The sequence below is a fragment of the Nicotiana tomentosiformis genome, chromosome 1, assembly GCF_000390325.3.
Source record: "Nicotiana tomentosiformis chromosome 1, ASM39032v3, whole genome shotgun sequence".
Classification (NCBI taxonomy): Eukaryota; Viridiplantae; Streptophyta; class Magnoliopsida; order Solanales; family Solanaceae; genus Nicotiana; species Nicotiana tomentosiformis.
Genome location: NC_090812.1, coordinates 124,397,060 through 124,417,451, shown reverse-complemented (window position 1 = coordinate 124,417,451; position 20,392 = coordinate 124,397,060). Strand labels below are relative to the sequence as shown.

The following is a 20,392-nucleotide window of genomic DNA, read 5'->3' as shown; positions in this document are numbered from 1 at the left end:
TTTGGCTTCAATGACTTCCGCTCCCAAGCTTTTAGCTAGCTCGAGACCTGCAATCATGGCCTCATACTCGGCCTCGTTGTTAGTCAACCTAGTAGTTTTGATAGATTGCCTAATGGTGTTACCCGTGGGCGGCTTTAAAATGATGCCTATCCCGGACCCTTTTACGTTCGAAGCCCCATCCGTAAAAAGGGTCCATACCCCCGATAATGTACCCAATTTCAATAAGAGTTCTTTTTCAACTTCGGGTACGAGGGTCGGCGTGAAATCGGCCATGAAGTTCGCTAAAATTTGAGACATGATGGATGTACGAGGTTAATATTCGATATCGTACCCACTGAGTTCAATGGCCCATTTGGCCAATCAGCCTAATAGTTCGGGCTTGTGCAAAACATTACGAAGTGGGTAAGTGGTCAATACGCATATAGGGTGACATTGAAAGTACGGTCGTAACTTTCTAGAGGCACTTATCAGTGCAAGTGCACATTTTTCTAAGTGTGGATATCTAGTTTTTGCTTCTCGTAAGGTTCGACTTACGTAATAAACGAGAAATTGCGTACTTTGCTCTTCTCGAACTAGTACACCACTTACCACGATTTTTGATACTGCCAAGTACATGCAAAGTTTTTTGTCTATTTTTGGAGTATGAAGCAGTGGTGGGCTCGATAGATATCACTTTAATTCCTCTAATGCTTGTTGGCATTCTGGGGTCCAAGCGAAATCGTTCTTTTTTTTGAGTAGAGAGAAAAATTTGTGACTTCGATCTGACGACCTTAAAATGAATCGGCCTAAGGCAGCAATTCATCTAGTTAGCCTCTGCACGGCTTTTACACTGTCCACGATGGCGATGTCTTCGATGGCCTTGATTTTATCGGGATTAATCTCAATCCCTCGTTTTGATACCATGAAGCCGAGGAACTTGCCCGAACCTACCCCGAAAGCACATTTCTCAGGGTTGAGCTTCATGTTGTATTTCCTTAAAATCTCGAATGTTTCTTGCAAATGAGCCAAATGGTCCTCTGCGTGCAGGGACTTAACTAGCATGTCATCAATATAAACTTCCATTGATTTACCTATTTGTTCCTCGAACATTTTATTTACTAGGCGTTGGTAAGTAACTCCTACATTTTTTAGCCCGAAAGGCATCACATTATAACAATATGTTCCATACTTGGTGACAAATGAAGTCTTTTCTTGGTCTTCCGGGTTCATTTGGATTTGATTATACCCGGAATAGGCATCGAGAAAAGTAAGGACCTCATGGTCGGCCGTGGCATCGATCATGCGATCGATGTTAGGCAGTGGAAAAGAATCTTTGGGGAATGCCTTGTTTAAATCCTTGTAATCTACACACATTCTAAGTTTGTTCCCTTTTTAGGGACTACAACTATATTGGCTAACCATTCGGGATATTTCACCTCCCGAATGGACCCTATCTTGAGAAGTTTAGTTACCTCGCCCTTTATGAATGTGTGCTTTACCTCGGACTGGGGTCTTCTCTTTTGCCTTACCGGTTTGAACCTAGGGTCCAGGCTTAGCCGATGCATCGTTATATCCGGTGGGATCCCTGTTATATCTAAATGGGACCAAGCAAAATAATCTATGTTATCGATAAGAAATTGAATAAGCCTTTTCCTGAGTTCGGGGGTTAATCTCGTTCCCATGTATACTTTTCGTTCGGCCAAATGCTCGATTAGTATGACTTGCTCCAACTCTTTAATCGTTGATTGGGTAGCGTCGGAATCATCGGGAAGCACGAAGGATCGAGGGATCCTTTGATCATCATCTTCATCGATCTTCTGATTTTCTGGTTGGGTTAAAGCTGATGTCTGTGATTGCTATTTGGCATCTTGTTCCCCTTTTGAGTCTAATCCCTCTTTTGGCGACGGCAAGGATATCAGATTCGCTTCCTCGACAGCAAATATTTCTCTTGCGGCCGGTTTTTCTCCATACACTGTTTTGATTTCCCCCGATATTGGGAATTTAAGAACCTGGTGTAGGGTCGAAGGTACAGCTCTCATGTTATGGCTCCATGGCCTTCCAAAAAGGGCATTGTACCTCATGTCGCCTTCGATTACGTGGAACTTCATTTCATGGATGATCCCGGCCACGTTTATTGGCAGAATTATCTCGCCTTTGGTGGTTTCTGTAGACCGAGCTGTTCTACAACCTTCGATCTAATAATGTTGGTCGAGCTACCTGGATCAATTAACACACGCTTAACTATAGTTTTATTCATAAGTATGGATATTACCAGTGCATCGTTATGAGGTTGTATGACTCCTTCTGTATCTTCATCATTAAAGGACAAAGTTCCCATGGGTGCGTAATCCTGAGTTCGAGATCGCTTTTCTCTCATAATTGATGTCTTAGTGCATTTAACCACCGACCCTTGAGGGGTATTGATGCCGCCGATGATCATGTGGATGACGTGATGTGGTTCTTCTTGTTCGTTTTGCTTGCCGAAATCCCTATTTTTGAAATGGTCCTTCGCCTTGTCGCTTAAACATTCTCAAAGGTGCCCTTTATTGAATAACCGGGCTACCTCCTCTCTTAGTTGCCTGCAATCTTCCGTTCTGTGGTCATGGGTGCCATGATATTCGCACATTTGATGGGGATTCCTCTTGGCAGGATCGGTCTGCATGGGTCGAGGCCATTTAGTAACTTTGATGCGTCCGATAACCGACACGATGGCGGATGCATCAATGCTGAAGTTATACTCCGATAACCGAGGCACTTCCTTTGATCCGGTAGGCCTATCGAATCCACTTCTGTTCATCAGCCCCCGAGACCCTTGACCTCGATCACTTCTTGTCACACCCTAAAATCGAGGAGCGCGACCGGCTCTCAACTGAGTGAACCCGACCGAAGCCTGTTAGATTTCATTCTACCCAAACTCATCCATGAATAGAGATAATACATATTATCATTAATTAGACGAAAATGTGTTCATGTCTACAATACCAATTCATTTCCAATAGTTTCATCATTTTTAAAGTCTCAAATGGACAAGTAATACATCCACAACATAACATAGTTTATCTTTCCCCAGCACCAATACACAACCCACACTATGTCTACGGAGCCTCTATAGATAAAGAAGAGTACAATGATAATGCCGGCAATAAGGCCCCGGCTATACCTCAAATAGAATACACAAAGTACAAAAGATTCATGACCCCGGAATAAAGTGGGGCTCACCAAGTCAGCTGGGAAGAAAGTGCACTGCTATCACTGATCAATATCTCCTGCTGTGGAACCACCTGCATCCATTGAAAGATGCAGCGCCCCCGACAAAAGGGACATTAGTACCGTCGAATAGCACTAGTATGTATAACTAAACATCCTCTCAATAGAATGACAAATAATACAAACAAGATTATCATAATGTCATTGAAAGCCTTAATCAAATCAAACCTCAATTTAGGATCAAGACAGTGTTCAAATTAATTTCCATATCTCACATTGGGAGATTTTTAGTATCAATATACCATTGTCCACAATACCAGTACCATTATTCACCATACTAATACCGCTATTCACAATACCATTATTCAAAAAACCAGTACCACCATAGTCTCAACATGGAGTCCGATCACGATCCGACCGGCTAGGCTGTCTTATTTGAGACATCAATCCTTTTTATATCAAGCATCGCATTTCATATTACTTTCATATCTTTTCATTTCATTGGCACTAATGGCCATAATTATAAGGACATTCTTGGCATGTTGGCCATATTCAGTATTTTATGCTCACTTTATCAATTTCAAATATCATTATCATCATCAACAACAAATACAACTCAAATCAAGGTGTGTAGTACCCATGTGAGCAATTTAGAGTCTAAGGCACATAAAGATATTTCACAAAAATTGGCATAATAGCCTTCATTTGAACTTGACTTAAAGTCGAAACATTATTAATGCACAACCCATATTTTAACACATCCTCAATTGGTAACATAATATGAATAAAACATTTAGGATGTTTGTTTAATATATAATCTTTTAGCCCAATCTTACTCGGAATGGCCAGTCTCATAATGAATCACTCGGGACTTACATAATTTATATGAATATCGTGGGATTCAATTCTAAGAGAAGCGTTTAGCCAACATACCTCACTTGAGCTTTCTTACACTCTAAATATTTCGGAATTCTTAGCAACTTCAATCTATTATAGAAATATAACAAATTGAATCAAAATTAGGAAGGTGATCATGGTTCAAGCTCATTTGAGCATTTTATCAAATACTAAGTGTGCATTAAGGTTCCAAGGTCCCTTTTATGGAGAATTCCATCATCCCACAACCCAATATTTATCATTTTTAGCTCAACAATCTTCCTACACCCTTTGATAATACATGCATGTAAAATAAATAACTCTCATGCCCAAAACTTATCTTGCTAGTTACCTATTTTTAGAAAATTTTAAAATTAGGGTTTAGGATGTAGAATCTTACCTCTAGGATGAAGACCTAGTGAGCTTCCCTTCTTAATCTTCCAAAACTTGAGCAAGAACTGAAAAAAAATTATTGAAGAACACCTTCTCACTCTAGGGCACTCTCTCTCACTCTAAAATATCAGATTATGTCTCAAAAATGGCCCAAAGAGTGTATTTAACGAAATAGGGTCGGGTTTTAAAAACCCAAAAATGGAGCTCCGGAATAAGGTATGCGATCGCATAACCGATATGCGAACCGCATATCGGTCTCATAATTGGTTACAAAATAGCCAAAAGAACTGTCTGTGTATGCGGTCGCATAGTCGACCGCATAGTTGCTTCTAACTGACCCAATTAACTGCCTCACTCTGTGGCTATTATGCGATCCGCAGAGTGGTTCTGTGGTCGCATAATGGACCACAGAAATGCACTTTTCCATCAAAAATTTTTCTTTACTTTCCAGTGTATTGTTCAACCCAAAACGTCCGAACCTCAAACACGTAAGCCTAGTCCGACACCATGAAATATTATTTTCTTTGCAAACTTTACCGGGCTTTACACTTAAGTACTTCAAAAATTTTCAGGGTGTTACACTTCTTTTGTTGCTTTGTCCGGGGTTATGTCTCGATTCATTGATTCTGTGGTTTTCGTTATACGGTCGGTATCGATCCCAGATCAGACCTTGTTCTCGATTGATATCCCTTCGAGCAGCGGGTTCAGACCCCAACTGATTGTGCACGTCGGCCCAAGTGATAGCTGGGTACTCGATCAGGTTATGCTTCAACCGCCATGAAGCCGTCAAACTTCGTTCGTTCAAACCTTGAGTGAAATCCTGAACAACCCAATCGTCCGTGACTGGGGGTAGATCCATTCGTTCTATTTGAAAACTAGACATGAACTCCCTTAGCATCTCCTTATCCTTTTGTCTTACCTTAAACATGTCCAACTTCTTGGTCTCGATTTTTATGGCCCCGACATGTACTTTTACGAAGGAATCCACAATCATAGAAAAAGAATCGATAGAATTAGATGGCAAGTTATGGTACCATATCATTGCTCCCTTTGACAGGGTTTCACCGAATTTCTTCAATAATGCGGATTCGATCTCATCATCCTCTAGATCGTTCCCTTTGATGGTACATGTGTATGAGGTGACATGTTCGTTGGGGTCGGTAGTTCCGTTATATTTAGGAATCTCGGGCATGCAGAACTTCTTTGGGATCGGTTTAGGAGCCGCATTTGGGGGGAAAGGCTTTTGTATGAATTTTTTGGAATCTAGGCCCTTCAATATTGGTGGTGCCCCTAGGATCTGATCAACCCTGGAGTTGTATGTTTCTACCTTTTTGTCATTTTCTTCGATCCTTCTTTCTCCCGATTCTATTCGTTTGGTCACTTCTTCGAACATCTTAGCAATTTCGGGATTAGTCCCCGACTCCTACTCATTTGATTTCACTGTAGCTAGTTCCGTTGTATAGGCGATTTCTCGGGGTTGACTGGGCTCCGTCCTACTCGGTATTTGGGTTTGACTCTGCAACTAAGCTATTGCTGCCTATTGAGCTTGCAACATTTCTAAAATCATTCGCAAGCTGACGCTATTTTTCTCGACGTTATGGGTATCTCGACCTGCAGATCGAGTGCCACCATGAATGCTATTTTCGGGTTCAGAATATAGGTTCGCCTCAATGGACACATGCGAATTAATGTCTATCGGCACTTCGATTCGAGCTCCAACGGCGTTGACAAGAGGTCTTTCGACACTGGGTGTCAAGTTGTTATTCTCATCTTGAAGACCAACTTCATTGTCGATAGGTAAGGCCATTTGATTAATAGTTAGTCGTTGCTAATCCGAAATCCAAGATACTTCCGGAAACAAGCGCAAAACAGTGTATTTTTGCAGATTCGTATCAAATAATTATTTTTATCCTTAGCCTCACGGTGGGCGCCAAACTGTTTACCCGAAAAACGGATAGAGTTGAATTTGTACGTAGTTCTAAGGATATATGGTATATCTTAATACAAATCGTAAGGATAAATAGAAATATCAAATACGGATTGCAAAGAATGCAAAATAAACAAGGTTGGAATGAAGATGATTTTTAGGACTAAGCAAGATGAATCAATTTATGAAAGTTAAAAGAATAACTCTTCAATATATGAGTATATGGTGCTTGAGTTACAATGTAAGCAAAGAACTGTCCTTTACATAAATGTAGCCATCCTCTTTATAGTGAATGATCCTACTTTTAGATATAATTAAAAATACATAGTGGGAGACCCATGATAAATCAGTTTTTCCATAATTCCTGCCAGGATTCTCTCCTCTAGTGGGATTGCAACAGCTCTTGTCTGTGAGCTCGATATTGACTCGAGCTCTCGATCTTGACTCGAGCTCGATTCTGACTCGGAGTCTGGTATCGATTCAGGGTCGATGTCGGTCGGTCTATGCATCTTAGGCTCGACAATTTCGCCTCGCCCTGTAGTTCGATTTGGATACGAGCTCGATAATGATGCCGAGCTTGTCATTGATCGGTCCTTGAACTCGAAGCTTGATGACATGACTTTGGACCTCGACCTGGTATTACGAAGCCGCTCTTCGATCAAAGTATCACCATACCGACCAGTCCGTACGACGGACTAATCGGTTTTGACCGTATACGGTGTTAATTATAAGTTATAACATTATTCCAAAAACATTGTAATATGTTTGCTTATATCAGTTTGAAAAATAAACGCAGCATTTTGTGAAAATATATCTACTTATATGCGGTAGAAGTCTACAATCACATGGAACATCTTCGTTATTTTGGTCCTCACGTGAACTAATATGAAAATTATTCTTTAAAACTTTTCAAATTAACATAAAATGAAAAATTATATTATACTACTGATAAAGTTCCAACATCTAGTCACTTAGTGCACCTACCTTGGCATGCATCTAGAACATCAGTTTCCTTTTTAGATTGCATAAACTTTGACAAAATGTTCAATTGAATTAATAGAACTCATAATTAAAGCAAAAAAAAAAAAAAAAATTCAAGAATACTTCAAATAAAATGTAGATAATGCGCAACAAGTTTGAATATTTTGTATATGTACCGAGTAATCATAATATCCCATATAAAGAGAGAGGAGTGAGGGAGAGAGGGAGAGAGAGATTACATATATTTGATGCACGAAATAGGTGCAGTAGTTTGATGGGTCAGAAGAAATGCAAATGTGCAAAGGAAATAAGTAAATCCTCATCCTAATACACTTAAACTAAAATTTTGAGCTGCTCAAAGACTAATCCTCAAAACTTGGAGGGTGTGCTTAATATTGTCAAAAAGTCATAGGGGTCCAAGAAAATTATCCGAATAAAAAGATACTATTTTAAGGGTTTTATTGCTAAAAAAGATAAAAATAAGATGACAAGTCTTAGGAAGTGGTGAGCCACTCAGAGATGGAATTTGGATTATTTTGTTTGGTTTGTATTATTTGCTTGACTAATGCCAGTTGTGTAGATCTAAGCAACTTGTTACCGGCTGCCGGCTGCCGGTGGCCGGCCTCTGCCTTAGGGTTTCGAGGAACCACTTCTCTCTTAAGGTATTTTTCATATTATGATTACTCAATTTTCCCTATACTCAAATTATACCATAACTAGGAAATTGAAATTAAATGATTAGTCCTCCTTTTTATATTTCTATCAATATATGACTAGCAAGTTTTTTTTAATTTATTCTAATAGCTAGAGATATCTTTGCAAAATTATTTTTTCCCGCATTTCAATGATCTTAACAACTCGGCTGGTTCACCTTTATTTTTATTTCATTAATAATATGATTGGCAAATTATTGCATTTCATCATTTGTGCCCTATGCTGTAAAACTTGCACCTTATACCTGACGAATAATGTAGTCTGACATCATGAAGCCCTTCTTCATTTGGAAGTTACACTAGTTTAGTGCATTGATGAGATGTTAAAACAATTAGGAACAGTAATTATTGTCTAAATATATACTTAAGTTAATTTTTGTTTCTTTCCCTTCACGCCAGGCTGATTCAAATATTATAGCAAAATGAAAAGTAGGTAATTAATGTTTGACCAAGTATGATTGACCAGAGAGGACTATATCAAATTGTTGGATTATGTTTCATTCATTGAATTGAGTAAACTAAAAGCTAATTATAGTTTCAAAGTTAAAAGAGAAACGAACTTGCTACTTGACTCTAACAGAAGGGGAGGGAGAAAGAGAGCAAACATACTGTGAAAACGAAACCATTACAATCAAATAAAGTTTTGCTTGATCTTTAGACTGAATAAGTTCGAATTAGTGAAATATTACATCAAGAGCAAGCCTATTGTACATTTTGTGGGGTACATGAATTTGTTTCTGGGAGTTGAGTTAATTTTTTCTATTCAGAGTCCCAATTTGGTCGTGAATTTTGTGTATGTGGAACTACTCTCTGTTGTTTATTGTGATGTCCTATGATTTGCGAGGGATAGGTGATGTTCTTTGTCGGATTAAGTAAGCGAGTTTATACAAATTAGTGATTTTGAGTCGAATATTGAGGGTAGGATGTTACAGTAGGATATTTTGTCTGTGTTTAATAAAAAAAAATTATTTTTGAAGTCAAAGAAATTAAATAAATTATTTGGATTTCTAACAACCGATTTGATTCACTTTTTCAAGTATAATCGATACGAAAAAAGAACAAATAATAATACGAAAATAAATTGACTGAATAAAGGAAATGAAAATCGTATTGATGCATGCAACCTTTCTTCTGTGTGAGAGAAATAATCTTCTCGAGGCCTCTGAATTGTTCCATGTTTTCGCAGGGAATTCTCGAAGGCTTTCCTTCAGTCTCCTCGAGGCCTCTGAACTGTTCGAATTCTAATTCCTGGTGAATGCCATAGCGGCCTAATTCTCTTCAATTTTCGGGAGCAACATTCTTTCCCTCTGGAATCGGTCAATGAAGTTTCGTAGTGACTTTGTCCTTATTTGTATAATCTTGAAGATATCTTACACGTGTTTTTTTACCTATTTCTCTCTAGAATGGGCTTAGATGAAAGCATCTTCAAGTTCATCAAAAGAACTAATAAGATGTTCGTGTAAATGAGAATACCATGTTAGAGCTCTTTCTGTAAGTGTCTCCTCGAATGTTTTGATGAGCACTGATCCGTTCTCTTCCTTTATGAGGTCAATCCCTTTGATTCCGGTTGTATACGCCATGATGTGATCACGAGGGTCCCAGGTGCCGTCATATTTTGGAATGTCGGGCATCTTGAATCCCTTTCACGGTTGATGGCATTCCGGAATTTATTCAATTTTTTTGTTTTGTTCCTTGAGTTGCCTCTGCAAGGTTAGGATAGTATCTTGCCATTCAACGCTTAAAGTAATACATAGGCATCCAGCTCCGGCTTCTCCTAGAAGTTCTCGGGTTGCTATGTGAGCCGTTTTGGAGTTGGGGGTTCCATCAACAGTGTCTGTTCTCGGAGGCGGGGTCGGCGTTATAGTTAGTAATAATGTGTTCGAAACTAAAAAATCAGAGAAGTAAAGAAACGTTTGTTCAATAAATAAAATATAAATTATTCCGAGCCCACAAGTTGATTGTGTGTCCTTAAGGAATTTAATCCCCTCACTGTTGCCTAAGATTTTGGATTAATTCCTCCCAGGATAGAACGGAATAACTATTCTGTGATAGCGACATTACAAATCACAGAACTTCAGCGAATTCAACAAACAAAGCAAATCATACTTGACACTTATGTTATTTTGAAAAAACAATGCAACAATGTAGAAAAAAAGGGGAGAAGTTTTCAGATTTTTCATGTATAAAAAATGAGGCCAAGCCTCTAAATTTATAGAAAATGAAAGGTTGAGATGAAGAGGTGCAACCCAAAAGGTGCCTCTTCCATTTCCCATTCACACCCCCTTAAAAAACCTAACAATCCCCCACATGAATGGGAAATGGCAATATGTTTAAAAAATATGCAAAAATTTGTGTGATTCGCAAGTAAGTATTAATCGCATCTAGATAAGTAGGTTTTCCTTTTAACTTTTCGCAGTGAACATATATCGGATATACTCGGTCAATCAGTAGATTTGATATTTTTGAACTCTCGAGTTTTAGTGTATACCTATACAACCATAAGTCATACAATCAGCCATTTAACTGTCTTTGGTTCTCATTGTTGTGTTCGTTTCAGCCATGAACACCGCCTGGTTCATAAGTGCGTAGAGAACTGACCTTACAGAATTCTCCTTGAAGCGGCTTATACTTCACACTTACATAGGTGATTCCTAAACGTGTTATCCTGTATAATCACTATTTGATATACTTCGTATCAAACTTAAAAATCATTAAAAAAATTTAATACTTTATCCTTGTTACTGAACATTATTTTCATCACGAGAACGAATCAAAATTTTATTTGACAATGTTGAACCGCCATTAATGACTTTGCTTGATCTTCTTGAACCTAGATCTTGGGATCTCCCGTCTTCTAGGTAGAGTTACCGCCACACTAACCTGTCCTCGGCTATAGTCTCATTCTCTTCGATGATCTCTCAACTACCTGTCTAGTTAGGCCTTTTGTAAGTGGATCCGATACATTATTCTTTGACTTTAGATAGTCAATTGTGATAATTCTGCTATAGAGTAGTTGTCTAATGGTATTATATCTTCGTCGTATGTGACGAGATTTTTCGTTATACATAAGGCTTCCATCCCTTCTTATAACCGCTTGACTATCGCAATGTATGCATATAGGTGCCGAAGGTTTGAGCCAAAAAGGAATATCTTCCAAAACGTTTTGGAGCCATTCAACTTCTTCATCGGCCTTGTCTAAAGCTATAAGCTCAGACTCCATTGTAGAGCGGGCGATGCATGTCTGTTTGGACGACTTCCAAGACACTGCTCCTCCACCAATGGTAAAAGTGTATCCACTTGTGGATTTTGTTTCTATTGATTCGATGATCTAATTTGCATCACTATATCCCTCAATAACCGCGAGATAATTATTGCAATGCAATGCATAATCTTGGGTATATTTCAAATACCCCAAAACTCATTTCATTGCTATCTAATGAGCTTGGTCGGTATTACTTGTGTATCGTTAAGCTTACTTATCGCACAAGTTATATCAGGTCTTGTACAATTCATGATGTACATCAAACTTTCCAACACTCGAGCATATTCCAAGACTAGTTACCGGTGAGTATGTGTCAAAGTAATCAAGACCTTCTTGTTGTCTAAGCCCTTAGACAACTAATCTTGCCTTATAAAGTCAATAATACCATCAACTTTCATTTTCCTTTTTAAAATCCACTTAAAACCCAAAGGTTTATTTCCTGGAGGAAGATCAACTAATTTCCTCATATGATTACGTAATATGGATTCTATCTCATTATTGACTGCCTCTTTTCAATATTGTGCTTCCGATGAAGACATTGCTTCTTTAAACGTTCGAGGCTCATTTTCTAATAAGAATGTCAGAAAATCTGGTCCAAAGGAAGTAGTTATCCTTTGACGTTTACTACATCTTGGATTTCCTCATTAAATATACTTTTCTCTGTTTCTTCCCGAGGTCGCTTAGATTTTTTCACTAGACGACTCACACTCCTTTTTATACGGATAAATATTTTCAAAAATTCAGCATTATCTGATTTGATTACGGTATTAATATGAATGTTCGACTTTCTGATTATCAGCCAGAAAGTGATATGCCTTACTATTTGTTGCATATCCTATGAAAATACAATCACTGATTTTCGGTTCGATCTTTATCCTTTTGGGTTTGGGAACCTGCACTTTAGCTAAGCCCTTCCATACTTTAAAATATTTTAAGTTGGGCTTTCTTCTTTTCTAGTTTTCATATGCAATGGATTGCATTTTGCTATGGGAAACTCGATTTAGTATTTGGTTAGCTGTAAGAATAGCTTTCCCCCACAAGTTCTGGGATAAATCAGAACTTATCAACAAGGTATTCATTATCTCTTTTAGCGTTCTTTTCTTTCTTTCCGCAATTTCATTAAATTGCGGTGACTAAGGGGCAGTCATTTGGTGAATAATGCCATATTCCAAATATATTTCTTCAAAAGATTCATATTTGCCACCCCTATTGCTCTGTGAGCAATCATATGAACTGTTGTAGTGTCACGATAGAGCCATAATTAACAAATGGTGAAGTTTTTACGTCTTCTAAATCAATCTGACACAACTAGAATTAATAAGCAGTGAAACAATCTAGATGGTGCAAGTCCCATAGACAATGAACCGTCACCTGTAACTACCTCACTTATGTCACCTAGTGGTAGTCCGGTCATAAGCTATAATGATCATTCACCTCCAACATCTACAATCAATAATCATTCACTACCAGACTTCATTGACCACTCACCTCAAACTCACAACATCCCTACACTTAGAAGAACCCAAAGAGAAATTAAAACACCTACACACCTAAGTGATTACATTCATATGTACCCAAACTGCAATCCAATAGCTGCATACCATCTCTGAATGCATTAACTTCTAAACATCAGTGTGTTTCTCGTGGAGTTTTAATCCATGATAGTCAATCTTTGATGCAAAATGTCTGTCATGATAGTGAATCTTCTTTATATGAAGAAGCTGCTATTAATCCTACTTGGAAAGCAACTATGACACAGGAATTTGAGGCTCTACATGCCAATCACACATGTGACTTAGTCCCATTAACAACAGGGAAGAAAGCCATTGGTTGTAAATGGGTGTACAAGGTAATACATAGATCTAATGGAAGTATTAAAAGGTTAAAGCTCGTTTAGTGGTGAAAGGATACACACAACAAGAAGGAATAGATTACATAGAGACATTCTCACTTGTAGTAAAGATAACTACTGTGAGAGGACTTATAGTAGTAGCTGTGAAAAGAGGGTGGGACCTGCTTCAATTGGATGTCAACCATGCCTTCCTCCATGGGGATTTGAATGAGGAAGTGTTTATGGAAGTCTCACCTGGGCTTATGGTGTCTAATCCAGGACTTGTTTGTAAGCTAAACAAATCCCTATATGGCCTAAAACAAGCTAGTAGGCAGTGATATGTCAAGTTAATAGAGGCACTCTGCTCTAGAGGTTATGAGAATTATATGCATGATTATTCATTATCATATAAGAAAAATGAGACATCTTTGGTGTATGTGGAAATATACGTTGATGATGTGATTCTCACTGGGACAGATCTAGAAGAAATAGACCTTTTGAAGAGGTTCCCACATGACAATTTGAAAATTAGGGACCTAGGAAGATTACACTATTTTCTTGGATTGGAAATTCTCTACAAGATGATGGAGTCAATGTCTCTCAGAGAAAGTTTACCATTGATTTGCTGAAAGAGTATGACCGTCTCAGCTGTAGCTCTTTGTCTTCACCTCTTGATCCAAATGTGAAACTCAAATCAAAGGAAGGTGCTCCTCTATCAAACCCCTACTACTATAGAAAACTGAGTAGAAAATTGAATTTTCTCACCAACACAAGGCCAAATATAGCATTTAGTGTCCAATATTTGAGCCAATTTATGCAAGGCCCAAGGGAACCACACTTAAAGGCAGCTTTTTACTTGTTGAGATACTTAAAGACTGATCCTAGCCTGGGAATTTTCTTCTCCAAAGATGGTGACTATATAGTAAGAGCATACTGTGACTCTGACTGGGCATCTTGTCCAAATTCTAGGAAGTCAGTTACTGGCTACATTGTTTTGCTGGGGAACAACCCCATTAATTGGAAGTCAAAGAAGCAGGAAACCATTTCCTTGTCATCAACAGAAGCAAAATATAGATCCCTAAGGAAAGTGGTTGGGAATTAGTATGGTTACAAAGGCTGCTTGAGGAGCTAACAGTCCCATTGCAGTATTTTTTGACAGTCAGTCGGCACTCCATATAGCAAGGAATCCAGTGTTTCACGAAAGAATCAAACACATTGAAGTCGACTGTCACTTTGTTAGAAACAAGCTTCAAGAGGGCCTCATCTCTTTACATCACATTGGGACCACTCAACAACTTGCAGGCATTCTCACTAAGGCTCCCACACGCATTAAACATTCCAACATTCTTGACAAGTTCAGTGACTCCCTCACTTCAACTTGAGGGGAGGAGGGGGTTATTGAGATATATGATTATAGTCTTCTAGTTAGTTTATATTATTTGTACCTTTAGCATTAGCTAGTTGCACTGTTTAGTTAGTCTGTTAGTCGGTTAATTTTGTTAGTTTGTTAGTTAGTTGGTTTCATTCATTTTCCTATTGCAGTTGTATATATACGACATTACTGAGTAAATATGTACAATTGAGACTTTCATTTCCAAATTTATTTCTTCTGTGTTCTCTCATGATCTCAGATTGCGGCTTCTCCTCAAAGTCTCCTTCACCACCATTGGAGCTTATCTCGAGCTCTGCTCATTTTTCACATCTCCAACGACCCTGACCCGCTCCTATATATTTGGACGGTCGGCTAAAAATAATTACATTCGCTAGTTAAATATATAAAAAATAGACATTGATTGTATATAAAAATTTGTATATTATACATTAATATTTTAATATATATTTTATATGATATTATTTTTAGGAGAAATTATACGGTGTAGTTTTTCTTTCAAATTTTGCAGATCTTAACAAGTTTAACAAATATAAATTTTAATTTGCAAACATAAAAATGATAATGTTCTATTTATATGATTCTAAAGGAGAAGTAAAGAAACAGATGAAAAGAAAATTATTTAGAACCTTTAATTATATACATATCCAACTGCTTAGCACATTAATGGACTTCACATGATCTTTTCAATGAAAACTAATAGTGTTTTAATATATAACGATAGAGCTAAAATATTAGCAAAAACTGTCATTCCATTGTCAGATTTGCTTAATAAATTCGAGTTATAGATCATAATTAATAGAAAAAACTACACTGTATAATTTTTCCTAAAAATAATATGATGTAAATATATATTAAAATATTAATGTATAATAATGCATATTTTTATATATAATCAATGCATATTTTTTTTATATATATTTAGCTAGCGAATATAATTATTTTTAGCCGACCGTCCAAATATATAGGAGCAGGTCAGGGTCGTTGGATATTTTAAAAGATACAGGTGGGTTTTATTTAATACAAATAATACACGTGGCGGGTTAAGAAAATGCCACATGGCGAAGTTAAAGTCAAAAAATTGATTAGGTTAGTTCTGTTAGATATATGAGTAAGTTTGAGCCAAAAAACAAATGTTAGGGGTATTTGCGGACTAAAAGGTTAACAAATGGTATTTTTGAACCATTTTCAATACGTTAGGGATATTGTTACCCCTTCTGTTAGATATAGGGGTAAATTTGAGCCCAAAAACAAACGTTATGGTCATTTGGGAACCAAAAGATTAATTGAAGATATTTTTGATCCATTTTCAATACGTTAGGGGTATTGTTGACCCTTTTCCGTTTATGTTTATGGTATTGTCACATAAGCTTGATTAATACATATGCAATAATAATTTTGAATATATATTTAAATGTTTGAATATTGTCACATAAAATCGATCCATAATAAGATTGAAATAGAATCCCGTTGTCCCATTGCTTGTTATGCCTACTTATTTTACCTTTAAAAACACAGAAAGAGAACACCATGTGACACAAGTCACAACTATGGTTCAAGAAAAAAGAGCCTCTATATTTAAAAAAAAATCACCACAACAATATCCCTGGAGCTACTACTATGAAGCAATGTTTCAAACGAGAATGATTTTGAAGTACATACGCAAACAAAGGTCCCTAATTTGTGGAAACAAACTGTTGAATCTTGATTCCTCAAGATTTAAGACTTCCTCTGCTTCAATTTCCACCAAGTCATCTAAGCATCAGAAATCCAAGAAAACTGAAAACCCCAGTTTGAAAAACCAGATTGAACCCCAGAATTTCAGTTCACTCTTCAATGAGATCAGAGAGATTTTAGGAATAGAGACTGTAGTAACTGCAGATGAAAACCCATATGGGCCTGACATACTAGTCGTGGATTCATCATCTTACACGGGAAGTGTTTGTGAAAATGCCAAGCCTAGTACAGAGCTGGAAATGAGAAATTTACCTAAAGATACTCGGATAGAAAGTTTGGTGAAAAGGGATGTTAGTCCCATTGTTCACAAGATTACAGAGATTGTGAGGAGTGAAAATGATGTGATTTCAATGGAGGAACAACTGGAAAAAGCAGGTTTTGAGTATAATGAGGAGGTTGTTGACAAGGTTTTGAAGAGGTGTTTCAAAGTTCCTCATTTAGCTTTGAGGTTTTTCAATTGGGTGAAATCAAGAAAAGGATTTAGTCATACTACAGCGACTTATAACACAATGATTTACATGGCCGCAGAAACTAAGAAGTTTCGCTTGGTTGACGAATTGGTGGAGGAAATGGGGAGGAGTTCTTGTCAGAAGAATCTTAAGACGTGGAGTATTCTGCTATCCCATTTTGGGAATGCAAAGTTGATTGGCAAAGCATTGTTCACGTTTGAACAGTTGAAGAAATTTGGTTATGAGCCTGATTTAAGGGCTTATAAGACCTTGTTGAGTTCGCTTTGTAATGCTGGAAAAGCAGACATTGCTTTGGAGTACTACAGTGAGATGATCAACAAAGGCTTGATGTTGGATGCAGCTATGTCTGGACAGCTGCTCAAATGCTTGGCTAACTCTGGAAATATTGCTGCAGTTCACAAAGTTGGCGACGACATGATATGGGTTTTTAGTATTTCAGAAAACCATGTGTATGGCCTTATGCTGAAGAGTTTCTGCATTGCAGGGAGGATTACAGAAGCTTTGGAATTGATTCGTGATTTAAAGAATAAAAATGTGAAGCTTGATTCTGAATTTTTTGTGACATTGGTGAAAGGACTGTGTAGGGCTGAGAGGATCAGTGATGCATTGGAGATTGTTGAAATTGTAGAGAAAAGAAATGGTGCTGATGAGAAGCTTTATGCAGTGCTTATAAGTGCATATTTGAGGAAAAATGAAATTTCAAAGGCACTTAATCTATTCCAGAGCATGAAAGATTCAGGAAGTTTGCCCACAGTATCTACCTATACTAATCTGATGCAGCACCTTTTCAGGGTTAATGAGTTTCAGGAAGCGTTGAACCTCTATAGCGAGATGACAGAGATAGGAGTTGAATTGGATTCTGTTGCAGCAACTGCGGTAATTGCAGGTTATATCAGCCAAAACTGCATTTCTGAAGCATGGAAAGTGTTTGAGAATATGAAGGATAAAGGAATTGACTTTAGCCGGAAATCATACACCATTTTTATCAAGGAACTTTCCAAAGTGTCAAGGACGAATGATATTTTCAAGGTTCTGAATGAAATGAAGGCCTCCAAGATGGTTATTGGGAACAATATCCTCCAGCATGTTATTTCATATCTGGAGAGAAAAGGAGATATGAAGAACATCAACAGAATCAAGCTGCTACAGGGTGTTTCTAAAGTTCACCAAGAAAATGAAACACCCGAATTGGATGTGAGCAGTCAGCAAGGTCGAAATTTGGAATTAAAATCAGAAAACCTAGAACGGGTGTCCTCAGCTCTTGACATGCCAGAGGCAGCTTCAAAATCCTGTAGCGAATGTGATATACATGAGATTTGCCAAATTTTGTTATCATCAACAGATTGGTGCTTAATACAAGAACAATTGAAAAAATACAACATACATTTCACCCCAGAAATTGTTGTGGAAGTTTTGCGTAATTTCAGGCTGCAAGGTTGTGTGGCATTGCAATTTTTTTCTTGGGTTGCGAAGCAAACTAATTATAGGCATACAACGGAATTCTACAATATGGCCATTAAAATAGCAGGACAGGGCAAGGACTTCAATCAGATGAGAAATCTATTTTCTGATATGAGGAGAAACGGTTGCTTAGTAACAGCTCATACCTGGACAATCATGATAATGCAGTATGGCCGAACCGGACTCACAGATATTGCTGTTCGTACCTTTAAAGAAATGAAAGATAGCGGTTGTAAACCCACAGAAAGTACATACAAAGCTTTGATCCCATCTCTTTGTCAGAAAAAAGGTAGGAGAATTGATGAAGCAGTAAAAATATTCCAGGAGATGATTCAAGTTGGATGCACTCCTGATAAAGAACTAATTGAAGCTTATCTCGGTTGTTTATGTGAGCTTGGTAAATTAAGGGATGCCAGAAGCTGTACTGAATCTTTACAAAAACTCGGTTTCAGTAACCCTTTAACTTATTCATTGTACATTAGGGCACTTTGTCGAGCAAGGAGGCTGGAAGAGGCTTTAGCATTGGTTAACGAAGTTGATGACGAGCAGCATGTCTTGAATCAGTATGTTTATGGAAGTTTAGTTCATGGATTACTACAAAAAGGGCAGTTAGAAGAGGCATTGGCTAGAATAGAATCTATGAAGCAGGTCGGTATTCATCCTACTGTTCATGTATATACTTCCTTGATTGTTTACTTCTTTAAGGAGAAACAGATAGGAAAGGCTCTTGAAATTTTTGAGGAAATGAAAGATTTAGGCTGCCAACCAACAATTGTTACGTATTCAGCGTTAATACGAGGGTACATGAACATGGGAAAGGTTTCTAATGCTTGGAGTGTGTTTCATCAGATGAAAAAGAATGGACCATCTCCTGATTTCAAGGCATACTCCATGTTCATCTCTTGTCTATGTAGAGTTGGTAAGTCTGAAGAAGCTCTCCAACTTATCTCTGGAATGCTGGATACTGGGATTGTTCCTAGTACAGTTAATTTTAGAACCGTCTTCTATGGGCTCAACAGAGAAGGAAAACAAGATTTGGCGAATACTGTATTACAGATGAAGTCAGATGTGAAAAAGAGAAGAAAGTTGCTACCTTGATTTTCCATTCCTAGTTGTATGATCATTCTTGCTTAGCTCTCTTCTTTTGTGTGTGTGTGTGTGTGTGTGTGTGTGTGTGTGTGTGTGTGTGTGTTTAACAACAACAACGATAACTATGCATCAATATCAAGCTATCAATTCCAAGCTGGTTGAGAGCAGCTATATGAAGTAGGGTGAATTACTTGGGCCTCTCTTTTAGTTTAGCAAAGATAATCTCCCCTCTAGTTAGGGGCTGCAACAAATCAATTGACCCATTTTCAAACAAACAAAAAAAGGGCAGTCCGGTGCACTAAGCTCCCGCTATGCGCGGGGTCCGGGGAAGGGTCGGACCACAAGGGTCTATTGTATGCAGCTTTACCCTGAAATTCTGCAAGAGGCTGTTTCCACGGCTCGAACCCGTGACCTCCTGGTCACATGGCAACAACTTTACCAGTTACGCCAAGACTAAAAAAATTGGAACCTATGAATAGTAAAGGAATGGATCTTTGCATGTTTTGTGCAGTTTGTTTTTCTATTTATGTTTACTTTGCTTTTTTAACAAGGATTAGGCAAAATGATACTATAAAAATTACTGTGAAGAGGAGGGTATTTTGATCAGAACATGTAACACTATCACTTTTTATCATAAGAGGATTGTTTGTTAAGTACGTTTAATTTAGATTTGAGATCTAAGCAATTGACCCGACAAAGTTAAAGATATAGCATGACTTAAGTCCAAGAAGAAAAAAAATAAAATCATTACGCAGTATTCATCTGATTCGAAATTTTTTAAGATATTATTTCTAGCAATCAGTGTGAGAGAAATGAGAGCGTCATGGGTGGATAATAGGAATAGAAATAAAAAAAACTCGACCTTCAATTCGATCTATGAATTGAAGATTGCTCTATTTCATGGTTTAGAAAAATTGCAATAACAGCTAATCCCATGATCCGAGCCTGCTATGGAAAATGACCGACAACGAAATTTTGGGATGTGAAAGAGCATTTAAGAACCATAGCACTGCTTTCTTGTTGTATAATGAGGCCACTACAGGAAACAATGGTTTAGAAATGTTGGTTTTAAATAG

The 20,392-nt window shown here is 37.7% G+C and overlaps 1 protein-coding gene and 1 long non-coding RNA gene across 2 annotated transcripts; both read left to right on the top strand.

Moving 5' to 3' along the window:
* Positions 1-7,885: 7,885 nt before the first annotated feature.
* Positions 7,886-9,595, top strand: LOC104087484 (uncharacterized). The gene is made up of 2 exons (XR_684298.4): positions 7,886-8,025; positions 9,263-9,595. It is a non-coding gene; the product is annotated as an uncharacterized lncRNA (long non-coding RNA).
* Positions 9,596-16,020: 6,425 nt separating this feature from the next.
* LOC104087485 (putative pentatricopeptide repeat-containing protein At5g06400, mitochondrial) lies at positions 16,021-19,506 on the top strand. The gene has a single exon (XM_009591968.4). It carries the CDS (start codon positions 16,047-16,049, stop codon positions 19,323-19,325), a length of 3,279 nt encoding a protein of 1,092 aa, XP_009590263.2. The 5' UTR covers positions 16,021-16,046; the 3' UTR covers positions 19,326-19,506.
* The last annotated feature ends 886 nt before the right edge of the window (positions 19,507-20,392 follow it).

Excerpts from the sequence above, each read along its gene's own strand:
- LOC104087485 (XM_009591968.4), top strand. The coding sequence starts at position 16,047 with ATGCCTACTTATTTTACCTTTAAAAACACAGAAAGAGAACACCATGTG.